Below are 16,364 nucleotides of genomic sequence, written 5' to 3' on the forward strand. Positions count from 1 at the left end.
TTAGTACAATTTATTTATTATGATAGTTTCTATTGAAAAGAATCCGTTAAGAGTACCTGAAAAGACTCATTGGCTCCTCATATTTTTAAATCAGGAAAATATATTATAAATATAATAGTTCGACAAAATATTTTTTCTCATTTTAAAACTCACTAATAGAATATTTGAAAAATAATTTTAATTAGGAGAAAGATATACTAATCAATTAATTAAAAGTTAAGATAAGAATCCGCCGAAAAAATTAAGTCCATGTTTAATCCAAATTAAAAAATATATATATATATTCTAACTCATTTTTAATCCTATTTTCACAATAAAATATTTTGTACATAAATTCTTTTATTTTTTTACGTTTTAACCACACATTTGTCAAAAATTCGGTATTACAAAATTTATTTTCAACAACAATATTCTAACTTCTAATAAAAAAGAGAAGGAGGGTCTACCATTCATGCAATAGTAAATGAATCCAATTTTACTATGCATGATGTCATTTTTTATTTTTCATTTTGTTTATGTCAAACAAATGTCTTCAACACATTATCCCACTAGCATTAAAAAAATAATTATGTCAAACAAATGTTCTTCTACATATCATGTCACTAGTATTAAAAAAATAATAATAATTTTAGTAAATATAAACTGTCATGAGTATATTAAAAAAAAAAAACTCCACAAAGTAACTATCACGTGCGTTGCACGAATTTTGCATTTATCGTATTTTTATTAGTGTATAAATTTTAATTTTTTGGAAAGTTTTTTAATCAATATCTAGAAATATTTTCATGATATAAGAAAATAATTGCAAATTATTTTTACAATTGCATAACAGTATTGTGTCATCTAGAAAAAATATACTTGTATATTTCATATTTGAATAAGAAAAATATACGAGATAATATAAATTATTTTGCTTGTATTCTTTGATAGTGCTGATATGATTGAATTGAATGTGAATATTATATTTTTAAATTTTGTGTAATTCAATATTGAAAAATTGAAGATCGAGCACCATATTTATATGTATTTATGTTTTGTGCTTCATATATATTTAATATTTATTTTATGCTTATGTTGAAAAAATAAAATTTTGAATTTTTTTTTAAATTCGATTTGGTAAGTGAATGTACGATGTTTTGTATTCTCGATATTTGTAAGTGCAAAAATCGATATATAAAACTACAGCAAGTTGCAAATACGGTATGCAGTATATACGGTAAGTTGCAAATACAGTAGATAGCATATGCGGTAAATTGCAAATACGGTAAGGTGAAAATCTGATAAGTTGTTTGCAAATACAGTAGACAGCAAATACGGTAGGCAGCATATAAGATAAGTTGTTTGCAAATACGGTAGGCTACAAATACGGTAGACAACATATATAGTAAGCTGTCTACAAATACGGTAAGCTGTATATATGGATTTATAATTTGTTATAAATATATAAAATTTATTTAATAATGATTTTTTAAGCATTAAATGTTGTAATTCAATATTATTTCCTTTTTTATAATTGTATTTTCGAAAATTAAAAAAAATGTGGTTATAAAATTACTAATTTTTAAATGTGTTTTTTGTTGATGATAAAAATGATTTTTTATGTTATTTGTAAAAAAAAGTTATTGTAATTTTATTAGCGTAATAAGAAGATTTATTATGCATTTTTATTTTTTGCATTTTGTGAAGAATTTTGTTTATAGTGATTGACAAATATTCTTCCACACACGCATCATGCCAACAACATTAAAAAAATAATATTATTTTTAGTATATATAAACTTAAAAAAAATTCCGCACATGAGCAAAAAAAAAAGACTCCGCAAAGTGCGGAGAGATAGCAAACTATCTCTCCACACAGTGTGAAGAGAAAAAGAAAAACTCTCGGGACTTTATCTGCAAATTTCAGGAGGCCTTTTCTCAAATAACTTTTAAGCAATGCATTGAACACTTTAATTTCTGACCTACAACCCGAAAATATAATTTCATTGAAAATTGTATCCGCTTCTAATGTCCAAGAACTGTTATCAAGCAAGTGTAAAATATTGAATTTGGGTGGTACTCTAGAGCCTCCATTTGTGAAAGCAATGTCATAGTACTATCAATATCCCCTTCTTTGCACAACTCACATATTATTTCATTGTATGAATTACGAGAAAGATTCTTTTCAATACCATAAATATGATTTGCATGTTTAGAAATTGAGCTATGACTGAAATTTAAAGAAAACATAATTGATTTTGAGCCATGTTTTTTTACTCTATTTCGTTGTATATACGAAAAATTTACAATCTTGAAATTTGATTTGTAATTAAAGAATTTGAAAATAACTCTCCACACTGTATGTAGAGTTTTTTTCCTCTATATACTGTGCGGAGAGTTGGTTTGTTATCTCTCCGCACTATATGGAAAGTTTTTTTTTACTCCGCACTGTGCGAAGAGTTTGCCAACTCTCCACACATGGTTCAATTATCTCCACACTGTGCGGATATGTTTTTTTCTCTCCACATTTTTTTTAACTCCGCACATGGTTCAACTCTCTACGCACTATGCAGAAAGTTTTGGCATGGTATGGACCAACTCTTCGCACTGTGCGAAGAGATTACCTCTCTCCACACAATACGGAGAGTTTTTTTTTTGCTCTTCATACTGTGCGGAGAGTTGGTTTGTCATCTCTCCACACTGTGTAGATATTTTTTATTTTTTACTCTGCACATTTTTTTATTTTTTATTTTTACTCCGCACTTGATTCAACTCTTTCCACACTGTGTAGAGAGTTTTTTTTTCAATTTTTCAATATTAAATTACACAAAATTTAGAAATATAATTTTCACATTCAATTCAATCATATCAACACTATCAAAGAATACAAACAAAATAGTTTGTATATTTCTTATTTAAGAATGAAATATACAAGCATATTTTTTCTAAATAACATACTGCTATGAAATTATAAAAATAATTTACAATTATTTTCTTATATCATGAAAATATTTTTAGATATTACTTCAAAAAATTTTCAAAGAAACTAAAATTCATATATTAATAAAAATACGATAATAAAATTCGTACAAAGTACGTGATAGCAACTAGTAATAAAAGACCAAAGACATTGTAAGATCATAAAGAATATAATTGAAAACATTAATTCTAATTAAAATTTGCAATAATGCTATTCGAACAGATTCCTTTGCACAGATGTTGAACAGGTAATAAAAAATTAATAAACAATGAGGACACGTGGCTGGAAGGGAAATAAGGAAAAAAACCCAATCTGATAATAAATGGAAGAAACAGGTTATCCCCAAATTAAAATTGGCTCATTATCCCCAACCCAAATTGAAATTGGCTCATTTCTGTACTTTAGTCGATGGGGTCGAGACTTCGAAGTTTGACACTAACGAACCTCCCGTGTGAGTCTTAGCTCATTGTCCCTAAAATCAAAGAAAACGGTAGAGGTTGGCAAGCATTCGAAACTTTACATCCCCATCTTTCTCTAGAAAGCCTCTCTTTGAAGGGAAAAAAATTGTGAAAAATAAAAACTCTATATTAGGGCTTTCAGAGGCGCCGAGAGAAGTATTTTCTCATTCCGTTTGTTTCTCAGGTAATTTATTTACACCACTTTGCTTTTTATGAATTTTGTAATTTTTTTATAAAGTTTTTGATTGTCTGTTTTGACATTAGTTACTGAAGTTAAGTTTAAATTTTGGTGCTTATAGATTCGTTTACTAGATGAATCGCGCTTGATTGCTTTGTCAATTATTTTGCAGTTAAAATAGTGACGATCAAGAAGCATTATAACAATTTCTGTAAATTGCTGAAATATAAGAAAATATCTGAAGATCAGAAATAGCTCATATTCTGATAGAATTCTTCCTGGCATTTTCAATAGTATAGCGCAATGAGCAAATGGCTATAAAAACCACTGGTGATGCATTTTTAAATGGAATTTCAACTTTTTCAATAGCATTAAATTGAGTTTATAACAATGGTCAGTCCTCTCCACTCATTACGTTCATGCAAAACACTAATGGTCAATAATTTGGGTGGTTGATTGTGGTTGTAGAATGGGAGGAAAGAATTCTGGAATTTGTCATAGTTGCAGATCGAAGGGACACTTGTTTGATGAATGCCGAAGTAAGCGTCGTTGCCCCGTTTGCAAGAGTGGATTCCAGAAGTGTTTCGAGGTGGAGAGAGGGATCGATAACAAAGGAAAACTATTTAAATGCTGTAGTCAGAAATGCGGTTTTTGGGAGTGGGTTGGAGAAGGAGAATCAAGTGGTGAATCAAGTGCTGTCGATAGCAAGGCGAATCCAGCATCAGAAGAATCAGTGTCAGATTTGTCGCACATGTTTCAATATCAAATTCATCTCCCCGATGAAGAAGAGGTTCAGATTTCGATGAACATGAACATGACAATTCACAAGGGCAAAGCAACCGTGGAGAAGAATGACAAATGAAAGTGGCTGGCTGCATTAGTAGCCCCATTTTTTAATAAACGTTGATGTTATGTATGCTTGCATTTCTTGTTCAAACTTCATGTTATTTAGTGATGTTAATAACGTAGTTGTTCTTAATGACGTATTTTTTAATGACGTAGTTGTTCAATATCTAGAGAGTACGAATATCGTGTTGATTTTGGGGTGACACTCAAATTCGACATAAATATACAAAATGTTTTGAAGTGGCACTGTGTACGCGGTCCATTCATTACCATGAGAAATATCGAACGACATTTGAATATTGTACCAAACGAACACATTCAACGAGTAGACATCAAGTAATGCAATTGAAGTATGTTACCGCTTCAAATTGTGCATGTGGTCGAATTTACTCAATTGGGATCTTTATAATTATTTACAAATTAACTTTTTCACTACAATTTGATAAAAACTTTTTGATTCATTTTGATGCACATTTTCAGTACAACATCACATGAATATATTCTCATATCCATCCAAACCATTTGCAAGGACTTCAGTGTGTGTCACGGAAACAATGTCTTCGTGCCACACTGCCCTTCTCTCCGTGACACACTGCCCCGGAGCAGTGTGTCATGGAGAAAGTGTCTCCGTGACACACTGCTATGTGTCACGGAGAAACTCTCTCCGTGACACACTGTCACGGAGAGCACGGAGAAACTCTCTCCGTGACACACTGTCACGGAAAGTGTCTCCGTGACACACTTGAATGACACACATGTATCACGCAAGTGTGTCACGGAGACACTTACACGCGTTTTTTTCATTTTTTCTATTTTATTGTTGTTCGAGGATGTGGTTTTGTAAACAAAAATAAAAATATAATCTACGATTAATTGTATACTTTTTTAAGTTCATCTTCTATATTGAGTGTGTCCCTTGAAATGAAGAACATATCTGTCGGAAGTAATTGTCAAAACGAACAGATGTACCTATTCAAAGACTTTTGAAAATAAAATTCTCTTTCGGGGGCGTTGCCCCCGAGCCCCCACGGGGGACGCTGCCCCCTCGACCCCCGCGACCTGACCGGGTAGTTCGATCCCCATTACACAGCGACAAACACTAGTCCGGGCGGCAAATCATTGAGAAATTTTGAAAATGTTTATAGATAGTTTGGTGTAAAATTTCAGCTTGCAGGTTGCAATGCATATAATCCTGAGAACTTTTAATCTTTCAGTTTCTACCTCTTTCTATTTAGGCGTTTTCAAAATGCGCGGGACAGTCCATGCATCTATTGCTCAGATCATTAACTAACACGTTCAACACAAATGTACAGCTATACAAAATGTAAGCAAAACACAACCTAAAGAACTAAAGTAAAAACCATGAAATCCAAATTGTTCGAACAGCATTATTGTAATAACAATGACCAATGCAGGGCATGTTTTTCATCCCCATTACAGAGTTTTCCTTTTCTTTAACATTGGACGAAATGCCATTTTACGCTTGCAGGGCAGTTCATGGTTTATCATCCCCATTACAAATTTTTCTTTTATTTTAATGTTGCAGCCTTTGTTAAATATCTCCATCTCCACTGTCATTCAAATTTTTTTTAAGCAATGACATTTCCCATGCTTTGCAAATAACAAATTAAATATGTCGAATTGGAAAATTTTGAAGATGACATTTAACAGTGGGTCACCTGGGTTCGACGGTGTCGACGAAGACATGCTGTTCGGAGGTCCTACCGGATTCGAAGAACTGGCCGGCGGGAATGAAGGCCCGGGAGAGAGGGGAATGAGGGAAAATGAGGAGGGGAAATACTGACTTCCAATTTGGGGGAGGAAAGGTTGTACCAGTGGTCTGCCAAATTTGTCCCTTTTTCAAATAATTTCTACTGTTCATTGATGTGCCCATTATTAATTTTTTATTACCTGTTCATAATCTGTGCAAAGGATGCTGTTCGAATAGCATTATAGTAAAATTTGTTGTACTGAATAAAATTTGTGGTGTGGATTGGAAAACAAATTGCTGACATTGGGTCCCGAGCCTGACCACATATTTTAGGGTATTGCACTGCGCACAGACGTGTGTGAAAACTGTGCGCATACGATTCGTTGACTAGTTGTGTCTTGACTTAATATTAGAGAGATTATTCCTGGTCAGTTTACTATAATTATTGTTTATTTTTTCCAAATATACAAGAATTCTTTGATTTGATTCTCAACGATTTTTTATTTTTTTAACATGAGCGTCCTTTTCTATAGTTTAGGTGGAAAAATATTTATTTCTCATGGTTTTCGTTAATTTACTGTTAAAAAGTTAGTTTTTTTAATCCTCGAAAATATTATAATTGTATTTCACATTAAATAAAATAACGAAAACAAACAAAAAATATGCCGATAAAAAGAAAAATGAAAATATAATATTCCTCCCATCGACCAACCTCTATCAACAAGCACCGTCGACAATCAACCAAGATCAATGGCCATTAGCTCCATTTCATGAGTCAAACCTCATCGGGAAAAAAACGAGGAGGTTGTACGTGATAACCTTGTTTTGCTCGTTCGATTAAACTTGCTATTAACCAATCTCAACCATCCAAATTATATGATCAATCTTGTTCAACATTATTGTTCTACCAACACGTCATTAATACAATAATTTTTTGGTGTTCACTTACAAATAAAAAAAAAAATTAAAATTTACAATCTGAACATAATTATATTTTTTACTAGAAAATAAAAAATTTGTTAGATAAAGAATTAAATTGCTCACCGTTGGAGGGAACTAAAGGACATTGACGTTGACAATAGTAAAGAGGGAACTAAAGGTCATGGGAGGGACCAACTCCATATGCTTTTCGACTTCAATTTTGTACAACCTTTTGGCCTCCAATATCAAGGTGGTATCAAAGTTCCTTCACTTATCGGCATATGAAGGGAAATGGGTCTTTATATCATGATCGGTGAGCTTCGCTATTGTAGACGTAATAACTGCAAGGATTTTGATGACATACTCTCGAGGGATCGTTGCCCTCACCAGTTCTGTTGAAGATGTTGATGAATCATGATGGTTTGCCTGCGAGGTTAGTCATTCGAGCACTTGGAAATTGACGATTGCAATGATGTGGTTAACCATTCTGAGATCAACAACTTTCACCTAAGATGGCTATTGAAGGACTTTGCTAATCGTGACTCCTTTTGCTTCTAGAGACGGTGATGCAAGTCCTCAATCATTGCCTTCATTTGGACGTTCCATTCCTTCAATTGTTTTGTGTACCAATAATAATTGCTCTCCCAACATAAATTCATTTCAATTATGCTACAAATACAGAATTTTTTGACAGAAAAACCTTACATACATTACATGGCATGGCATTATTAGAAGACGGGGAGTAAAAAGAAAACACTGTCCACTCATTCTACTATTGCATTATTATAAGCAGTAAAATGACTAAACACACCATACAGATTGCATAAAGAAATCCTAGCAAGGAAGGGTATATCCGTCCCAAAAAATAAGCTTCTATCTCTGGAGACCTCTGTTGATCATTTCCCGGTACCTCAAAATAGAGTCCAATCTCTGTAATTTCAACTGCTGCCTAAACCTGTTAATAAAATCATCAGCTTTAGCATCCACAGCCTCATCATCCGGTCCATTAGAATACGTCGTTTCTCTCACTGTCACTGGCCGCCGTAGATCCGCCTCTACCTCTGTCTCAGCCACGAACACCTTCTCACTAGCCGACTTCTTTAACACCCTTTTTGCCGGAGCTTTCATGCAAGTTTCAGAACTACTCCTCGTCACGTGAATATCCTCCACAGATTCACTGTGATTCATGTCATCGACTTTTGCTTCGGACTTCTGATAATCGGTTGGTTCTTGAGGAGGGGAGGTGTAATGGGCGGCGGATTCGGAATCCAACGGTTCGAGATTTTGGGTGCGGTAGAGAGAGAGGTTGATGGACTTGACTCGTTCTAAAAGAGATGGAACTCGGACGAGCTGTGGACGCGAGTTGTCCTGATGATGACCGAGTTTATTGAGGGACGAAGTGATGACAATTGTAACAATTGTGAGGTTCAAGACGCAGAAGAGAACAGTTGGTGTTAACCAGCTTGTCACCGTGACCACGAGAAATTCAGCTGCATTCATTTTGCGACGTCGTTTTAGGTATATCTTTGTTTTTTTGCAGAGAGATAGAGAGAGATTTGAGAGAGCACTAGAGAGACTGATGACAGATGCAGAACTCTTCGGTGTTAACTCTTATATATGCCAAAATGCACGTGTTTAAAATGGGATAAACCTAAGGGGAATCCAAAGGAAGCACCAAAATATCAGATCTCTTGTTTGGGCCCCATTTTTTTTTTTAAAAAATAAAATTTTAAATGATATTTTGACATCATTTTTATCACACATTCTTTAATAAAATAATATTACACGAAAATCTAAAATTTTTCCTTATTTTTTAACCACATATTTCACATTATTACACTATTCAAAAATGTATTTTCATAAAAATAATGTGACTCAAACAAGGGCTATGTTAGAGGAATAGAGTTTCATACTTTTACTTTACTTGATTAGGTTTCTTTGTTGTGTAATGGCCGATTTTTCGTTCTAAATGTGCTTTTTATGTTGAATAACTGTAAAGATTGAATAGAGAATAATTTATCTATTATGTCACGTGATCACTACTTCTTCTCAATGGTAACATCACTCGAGTCTATTTCACGTTATGTGAGCTAAATTACAATCACATTCATGGTAAATGTACCATTTAATTGAATGCATTTTGACTTTTGAGTTATTTTAGCTAGTGATTCGACTATGTCAAGTAGCCTTTCACCCTGTATCCTTGGAGGCATAATCTACGATTTACCTCCCTCACGATGCTCCAGGGCAGAGGTGGTGGGGGACCCTTAAAGTTAGGGTTTAACCTTTTTTTTTTTTTTTAATTATGAACTGCACTACAAGTACCGAGGAATGTGCACAGGGTCAATAGACTCAATACAGGGGGACAACTATCCCTTGTAATTGGCTAAGCCAATAAATTGACCCTGAATATTTCCCCTTTCCTTAAATTATTATTAAATATTAATGCATGGAAGCATAGTAAAATTGACGAATACGTGGTGTCAAACTCCTTGATGCTGTAAAATATCGAGATTGGATCAAGAATTGAAAGAAAACTCTATTTTCAACTAAAATTACTCTCTTAGTCCCTCAACTCATAAAAGTATAGACACGAATTAAATCTAGCATAATAATTAGATAAATAAAATGATAAAATCATATCAACTCTTGCACGTGTACACTCAAGTACTTCAAACTTGATTTAAGGCCCAAATTAATTAAGAACTAATCATTGCCGATTGCTTAGTCGTTAAGCACTTAAGCTTATTATTAGTTAGAAGAAAAAAAGAAAAGTGAAAAAAACGAAAAAAGAAAAAAGAAAAGAAAAGAAAACAGACCATAGGCATGCATGTTATTGTCATCATTGATATGGGACGGTTCTTAGTTAAATTATTGCTCAATTGGACCAAAAACGTGCATAAATATGAAGCTTTAAAACGTCTAAATTCATAATCGATGCCCTCAACATATTCGAGTTGTAGTAAATTAGTTCTCAACCTAAGTTATTGGCAAATTTGTTTTCAATTTATCTAGTTCATACAAAGTTGATTTCGATGAATGGAAATCGTTCCTTTGGATGTTGAAAGTACGCACAACTTACACGTACATTATTATATTTTGAATAGTGAATTTTAGGAGAATATATGGTTAAAAAGTACAGAAAATTTTGATATTTTATTAAATGAATGTGATTAAAAATGAGCATATAAAAAAAATGTTTTCGAATAATAATTGGCAAACAATGACTTAATTAATTACATTGTGACAATCTTCTCATCATTTTCTCTTTCTAATTTTCCATTGAAATTAAGTATCTACCTATTTACTCATAAATCATGATGTGTATAACAATAAGTCTATGTTTGAGTTTCATTTTTTTTTTTTCAAAAATCATTTTTTAACCACACATTCTTCCATAAAATAATTTTATATGCAAATTCAATTTATTTATTTTTTTAACTACATATTCTTTAAAAAAATCATTATTCTAAAACCTATTTTTCTCAAATATTGGTCTCAAACAGGGCCTAAGTCACTTGCCTTTATGTAGTCAATTGGACAGATCTATCCATTAAGGTCTAACTTGCTGCAAACTTGAAATATAAGTAGCCAATAAACCTAGTTAGTGACTAACTTCTAACAACTCGTATTGATTGTAGAGTACTTCCGCTATAATTTTCCTTAAAAGAGTAAAACTCAAGAATATGGTTGCTATTTATTAAAGTTTTTACTTTATTAATGTACTCCATCCGTCCCATTTATATAAACTTGTTTTGTTTTTTTAAATGGATTAAGAAGTTTTATTTAATTTTTTTCAAGTTTTTTTTCTAATTTACCCCTATTTAATTTTCAACAATTAGTGGTAAACTGTGCGCATACGATTCGTTGACTAGTTGTGCCTTGACTTAGGGCTGTTTGGGCCGATTTTTTCACCCAAAAAATTGATTTTTTGATCGTTATTTTACTATTTCAGCAATCATATTTGACTTCTTCTCTCACAGGTGGACCCCACTTTTCTCCTAACGGTCAAAAAATCAATTCTCAAAATCACTCCCAAACAGACTCTTAATATTAGGGAGAGAGATTATTCCTGGTCACTTTACTTTAATTATTGTTTATTTTTTCAAATATACAAGAATTCTTTGATTTGATTCTCAACGATTTTTTATTTTTTTTTAACACGAGCGTCCTTTTCTATAGTTTGGTGGAAAAATATTTCTTTCTCATGGTTTTCCTTAATTTGACTGTTAAAAAGTTAGTTTTTCTAATCTTGGAAACTATTATAATCTTATTTCACATTAAATAAAACAACAAAAACAAACAAAAAATATGCCAATAAAAAGGAAAATGAAAATATAATTTTCCTCCCATCAACCAACCTATATATTAAAATTAAAAATCTGAACATAATTATATTTTTTACTAGAAAATAATAATTTTGTTACATAAAGAATTAAATTGTTCGTCGGTGGGGGAACCAACGCACATTAACATTGACAATGTTAATATTTAATTACAAGTAAGAGTGAAGAATAGCAAGATATTAAGATAGAGATATCAATTCGACGAAAGAAACTTTAGTGGGGCGATTGCACTGTTGTGCCACCTTGACTGGTGGCCCACTACACACACTTGAGGCGTGTAGACCACCTGTCGAAGTGGTGCCTCGACAATGGTGCGCCCGTCCACTAAAGATTTAGTCCAATTCGACTCGTCGACTACATATGCCCTTTGAGCCAATGGCTCGCATGCTTGGCCGGCCAAAATGACCAATGTCATAGGATAGGCTGCTTGCCTGCACAAATTAAAATAAATAAATAAATAAACAAGTTTAAAGTTAAAATGGAAAAAAGTCAATTTTCTCTTCAAACATAATTATGAAAACTTACCATTAAGCTCATTTAAAAAAAGTTTACTTCTTGACCATTCTTTATCAATTAGTAAGCGAGCTTGTCGCGACTTGATTACATCCTACATCGAGGACATTTGATGAAAAAAGATACGGGACAAATTTAAAATTAAAATGAAAAAGAAGTCAATTTTCTCTTTGGACGTAATTATGAAAACTTACCAAGTTTACATCTTCTCCTTTCTTTATTCATTAATTATTGTGATTTTGACGCGATGACAACTGTCTATAATTATGATGGTTCTCATCAATGACTCCACTCCTATCCAATTCTAGAACTGGACAAATCTCTCAAACCAAATCGATCGAACTCGAACTCGAATCGAACTGAATCGAACTCGATGGTTCTTGTCAAATTAAATACCCGAACGGGTATCTAAATTAAGAACCGACGGGTACGTTTCGATTTTCGATTCTAGACCAAGAACCGAAAAAACAAATAAAAATCGAATATTTCTAATTTTTCTTATATTGAGTAAATCAAATTATTTTAATTTTAATTTTTTCTAAACAAATTAACAATTTCTAAATTCAAATTTTTGGCCCAATAATTTGTTTCATTTTTAATTTTTGGCCTCATTACCTATTTAATTGCTTCATTTATTAGCCCAACAAGATCCAATCCACTAAATAATTCTAAACACATACACTAAAGTGCATAACGTTGTCTCGACTCTCGCACTCACTCTCGCAACTTCGCTGACATTTCAAAACCTATACAATCGTCGGCTGATGCTGTGACCTCGACATACATTACATGGCATGGCATTATTAGACGTCGGGGAGTAAAAAGAAAACACTGTCCACTCATTCTACTATTGCATTATTATAAGCAGTAAAATGACTAAACACACCATACAGATATACAATCGTCGGCTGATGCTGTGACCTCCGATCGAAATTGCTACCTCTGCCAATTGAAACTTTGACCGTAACGATCATTTGAACAAGGTAGTCTACTAGTCTATGGCATTCCAAAATCATTGAATGTATCATTAATTGTATTTATATAATGTTGTTATAAATATTAAAAAAATTAATTATAGTACAGAATCGAATCGAACCGAACGGAATCGAATCCGAACAGTTCCATAATTTGGACTTGACGGTTCAATTTACTAAATACCCAAAAATTTTGGTTCGATTCGATTTTAAAGAGAATCAAACAGAATCGATCCGCGTCCACCCCTATCCAATTCCATGGTTAAGGGAGCTAAAAATTTGTGCATGTTTTTCAATAGAAACGGACAAAATGAGAGTAAGTGAGAAATTTAATAATGCCACGAAAATCAGTCAGTATTCAGCGCGTTCATACCTAATTTTTGAACTAAAAAATAAACACGTTCATACTTTAAATTTCGACTGTGCATGTGATATGATATGATATGATTGACTGATTTCCAACAACTATTTAGGCCCATTAAATTGTGGTTAGTGAACTTTCAACGAAATATTAATAAATTTTAATTTCTTTTAATTGAAAAAACTTAAATTTTAATTTCATTTTTTATTACTCTATCACGTTCTGTCTTTTAAACAAAAATGTTTAATTGACGGCATGGGAGGACTCAAACGACTTAGATTAGAGGGTCACAAATAAAATTTATAAAATATCTTTTAATTAAAAAAAAAGCTTAAAAAAAAAATAAACTGAACAATCCCCCCCCCCCCCCCAACACAAAATTTATAGGTTCAACTAAGATCATAGAGATTATCATTAAAAACATTAATTCTAATTAAAACTTGTTGTACTGAATAAATTTGTGGTGTGAATTGGAGACAAATGGCTGACATTGGGTCCCGAGCCTGACCACATAATTTAATTGCAAAAGCTGTGCGCATACGATTCGTTGACTAGTTGTGCCTTGACTTAGGGCTGTTTGGGCCCGATTTTTTCACCCAAAAAATTGATTTTTTGATCGTTATTTTACTATTTCAGCAATCATATTTGACTTCTTCTCTCACAGGTGGACCCCACTTTTCTCCTAACGGTCAAAAAATCAATTCTCAAAATCACTCCCAAACAGACTCTTAATATTAGGGAGAGAGATTATTCCTGGTCACTTTACTTTAATTATTGTTTATTTTTTCAAATATACAAGAATTCTTTGATTTGATTCTCAACGATTTTTTATTTTTTTTTAACACGAGCGTCCTTTTCTATAGTTTGGTGGAAAAATATTTCTTTCTCATGGTTTTCCTTAATTTGACTGTTAAAAAGTTAGTTTTTCTAATCTTGGAAACTATTATAATCTTATTTCACATTAAATAAAACAACAAAAACAAACAAAAAATATGCCAATAAAAAGGAAAATGAAAATATAATTTTCCTCCCATCAACCAACCTATATATTAAAATTAAAAATCTGAACATAATTATATTTTTTACTAGAAAATAATAATTTTGTTACATAAAGAATTAAATTGTTCGTCGGTGGGGGAACCAACGCACATTAACATTGACAATGTTAATATTTAATTACAAGTAAGAGTGAAGAATAGCAAGATATTAAGATAGAGATATCAATTCGACGAAAGAAACTTTAGTGGGGCGATTGCACTGTTGTGCCACCTTGACTGGTGGCCCACTACACACACTTGAGGCGTGTAGACCACCTGTCGAAGTGGTGCCTCGACAATGGTGCGCCCGTCCACTAAAGATTTAGTCCAATTCGACTCGTCGACTACATATGCCCTTTGAGCCAATGGCTCGCATGCTTGGCCGGCCAAAATGACCAATGTCATAGGATAGGCTGCTTGCCTGCACAAATTAAAATAAATAAATAAATAAACAAGTTTAAAGTTAAAATGGAAAAAAGTCAATTTTCTCTTCAAACATAATTATGAAAACTTACCATTAAGCTCATTTAAAAAAAGTTTACTTCTTGACCATTCTTTATCAATTAGTAAGCGAGCTTGTCGCGACTTGATTACATCCTACATCGAGGACATTTGATGAAAAAAGATACGGGACAAATTTAAAATTAAAATGAAAAAGAAGTCAATTTTCTCTTTGGACGTAATTATGAAAACTTACCAAGTTTACATCTTCTCCTTTCTTTATTCATTAATTATTGTGATTTTGACGCGATGACAACTGTCTATAATTATGATGGTTCTCATCAATGACTCCACTCCTATCCAATTCTAGAACTGGACAAATCTCTCAAACCAAATCGATCGAACTCGAACTCGAATCGAACTCGATGGTTCTTGTCAAATTAAATACCCGAACGGGTATCTAAATTAAGAACCGACGGGTACGTTTCGATTTTCGATTCTAGACCAAGAACCGAAAAAACAAATAAAAATCGAATATTTCTAATTTTTCTTATATTGAGTAAATCAAATTATTTTAATTTTAATTTTTTCTAAACAAATTAACAATTTCTAAATTCAAATTTTTGGCCCAATAATTTGTTTCATTTTTAATTTTTGGCCTCATTACCTATTTAATTGCTTCATTTATTAGCCCAACAAGATCCAATCCACTAAATAATTCTAAACACATACACTAAAGTGCATAACGTTGTCTCGACTCTCGCAATCACTCTCGCAACTTCGCTGACATTTCAAAACCTATACAATCGTCGGCTGATGCTGTGACCTCCGATCGAAATTGCTACCTCTGCCAATTGAAACTTTGACCGTAACGATCATTTGAACAAGGTAGTCTACTAGTCTATGGCATTCCAAAATCATTGAATGTATCATTAATTGTATTTATATAATGTTGTTATAAATATTAAAAAAATTAATTATAGTACAGAATCGAATCGAACCGAACGGAATCGAATCCGAACAGTTCCATAATTTGGACTTGACGGTTCAATTTACTAAATACCCAAAAATTTTGGTTCGATTCGATTTTAAAGAGAATCAAACAGAATCGATCCGCGTCCACCCCTATCCAATTCCATGGTTAAGGGAGCTAAAAATTTGTGCATGTTTTTCAATAGAAACGGACAAAATGAGAGTAAGTGAGAAATTTAATAATGCCACGAAAATCAGTCAGTATTCAGCGCGTTCATACCTAATTTTTGAACTAAAAAATAAACACGTTCATACTTTAAATTTCGACTGTGCATGTGATATGATATGATATGATTGACTGATTTCCAACAACTATTTAGGCCCATTAAATTGTGGTTAGTGAACTTTCAACGAAATATTAATAAATTTTAATTTCTTTTAATTGAAAAAACTTAAATTTTAATTTCATTTTTTATTACTCTATCACGTTCTGTCTTTTAAACAAAAATGTTTAATTGACGGCATGGGAGGACTCAAACGACTTAGATTAGAGGGTCACAAATAAAATTTATAAAATATCTTTTAATTAAAAAAAAAGCTTAAAAAAAAAATAAACTGAACAATCCCCCCCCCCCCCCCAACACAAAA

The 16,364-nt window shown here is 32.5% G+C and overlaps 1 protein-coding gene across 1 annotated transcript; it reads right to left on the reverse strand.

The window, feature by feature from the left end:
• Positions 1-7,705: 7,705 nt before the first annotated feature.
• On the reverse strand, positions 7,706-8,677 carry LOC111377593. Its single transcript, XM_023000724.1, has one exon. It carries the CDS (start codon positions 8,570-8,572, stop codon positions 7,946-7,948), a length of 627 nt encoding a protein of 208 aa, XP_022856492.1. The 5' UTR covers positions 8,573-8,677; the 3' UTR covers positions 7,706-7,945.
• Between the last annotated feature and the right edge of the window lie 7,687 nt (positions 8,678-16,364).

Source organism: Olea europaea, unplaced genomic scaffold (genome assembly GCF_002742605.1).
Source record: "Olea europaea var. sylvestris unplaced genomic scaffold, O_europaea_v1 scaffold1683, whole genome shotgun sequence".
NCBI lineage: Eukaryota > Viridiplantae > Streptophyta > Magnoliopsida > Lamiales > Oleaceae > Olea > Olea europaea.

Coding starts and splice junctions, on each gene's coding strand:
- LOC111377593 (XM_023000724.1), bottom strand. CDS start 8,572: ATGAATGCAGCTGAATTTCTCGTGGTCACGGTGACAAGCTGGTTAACA.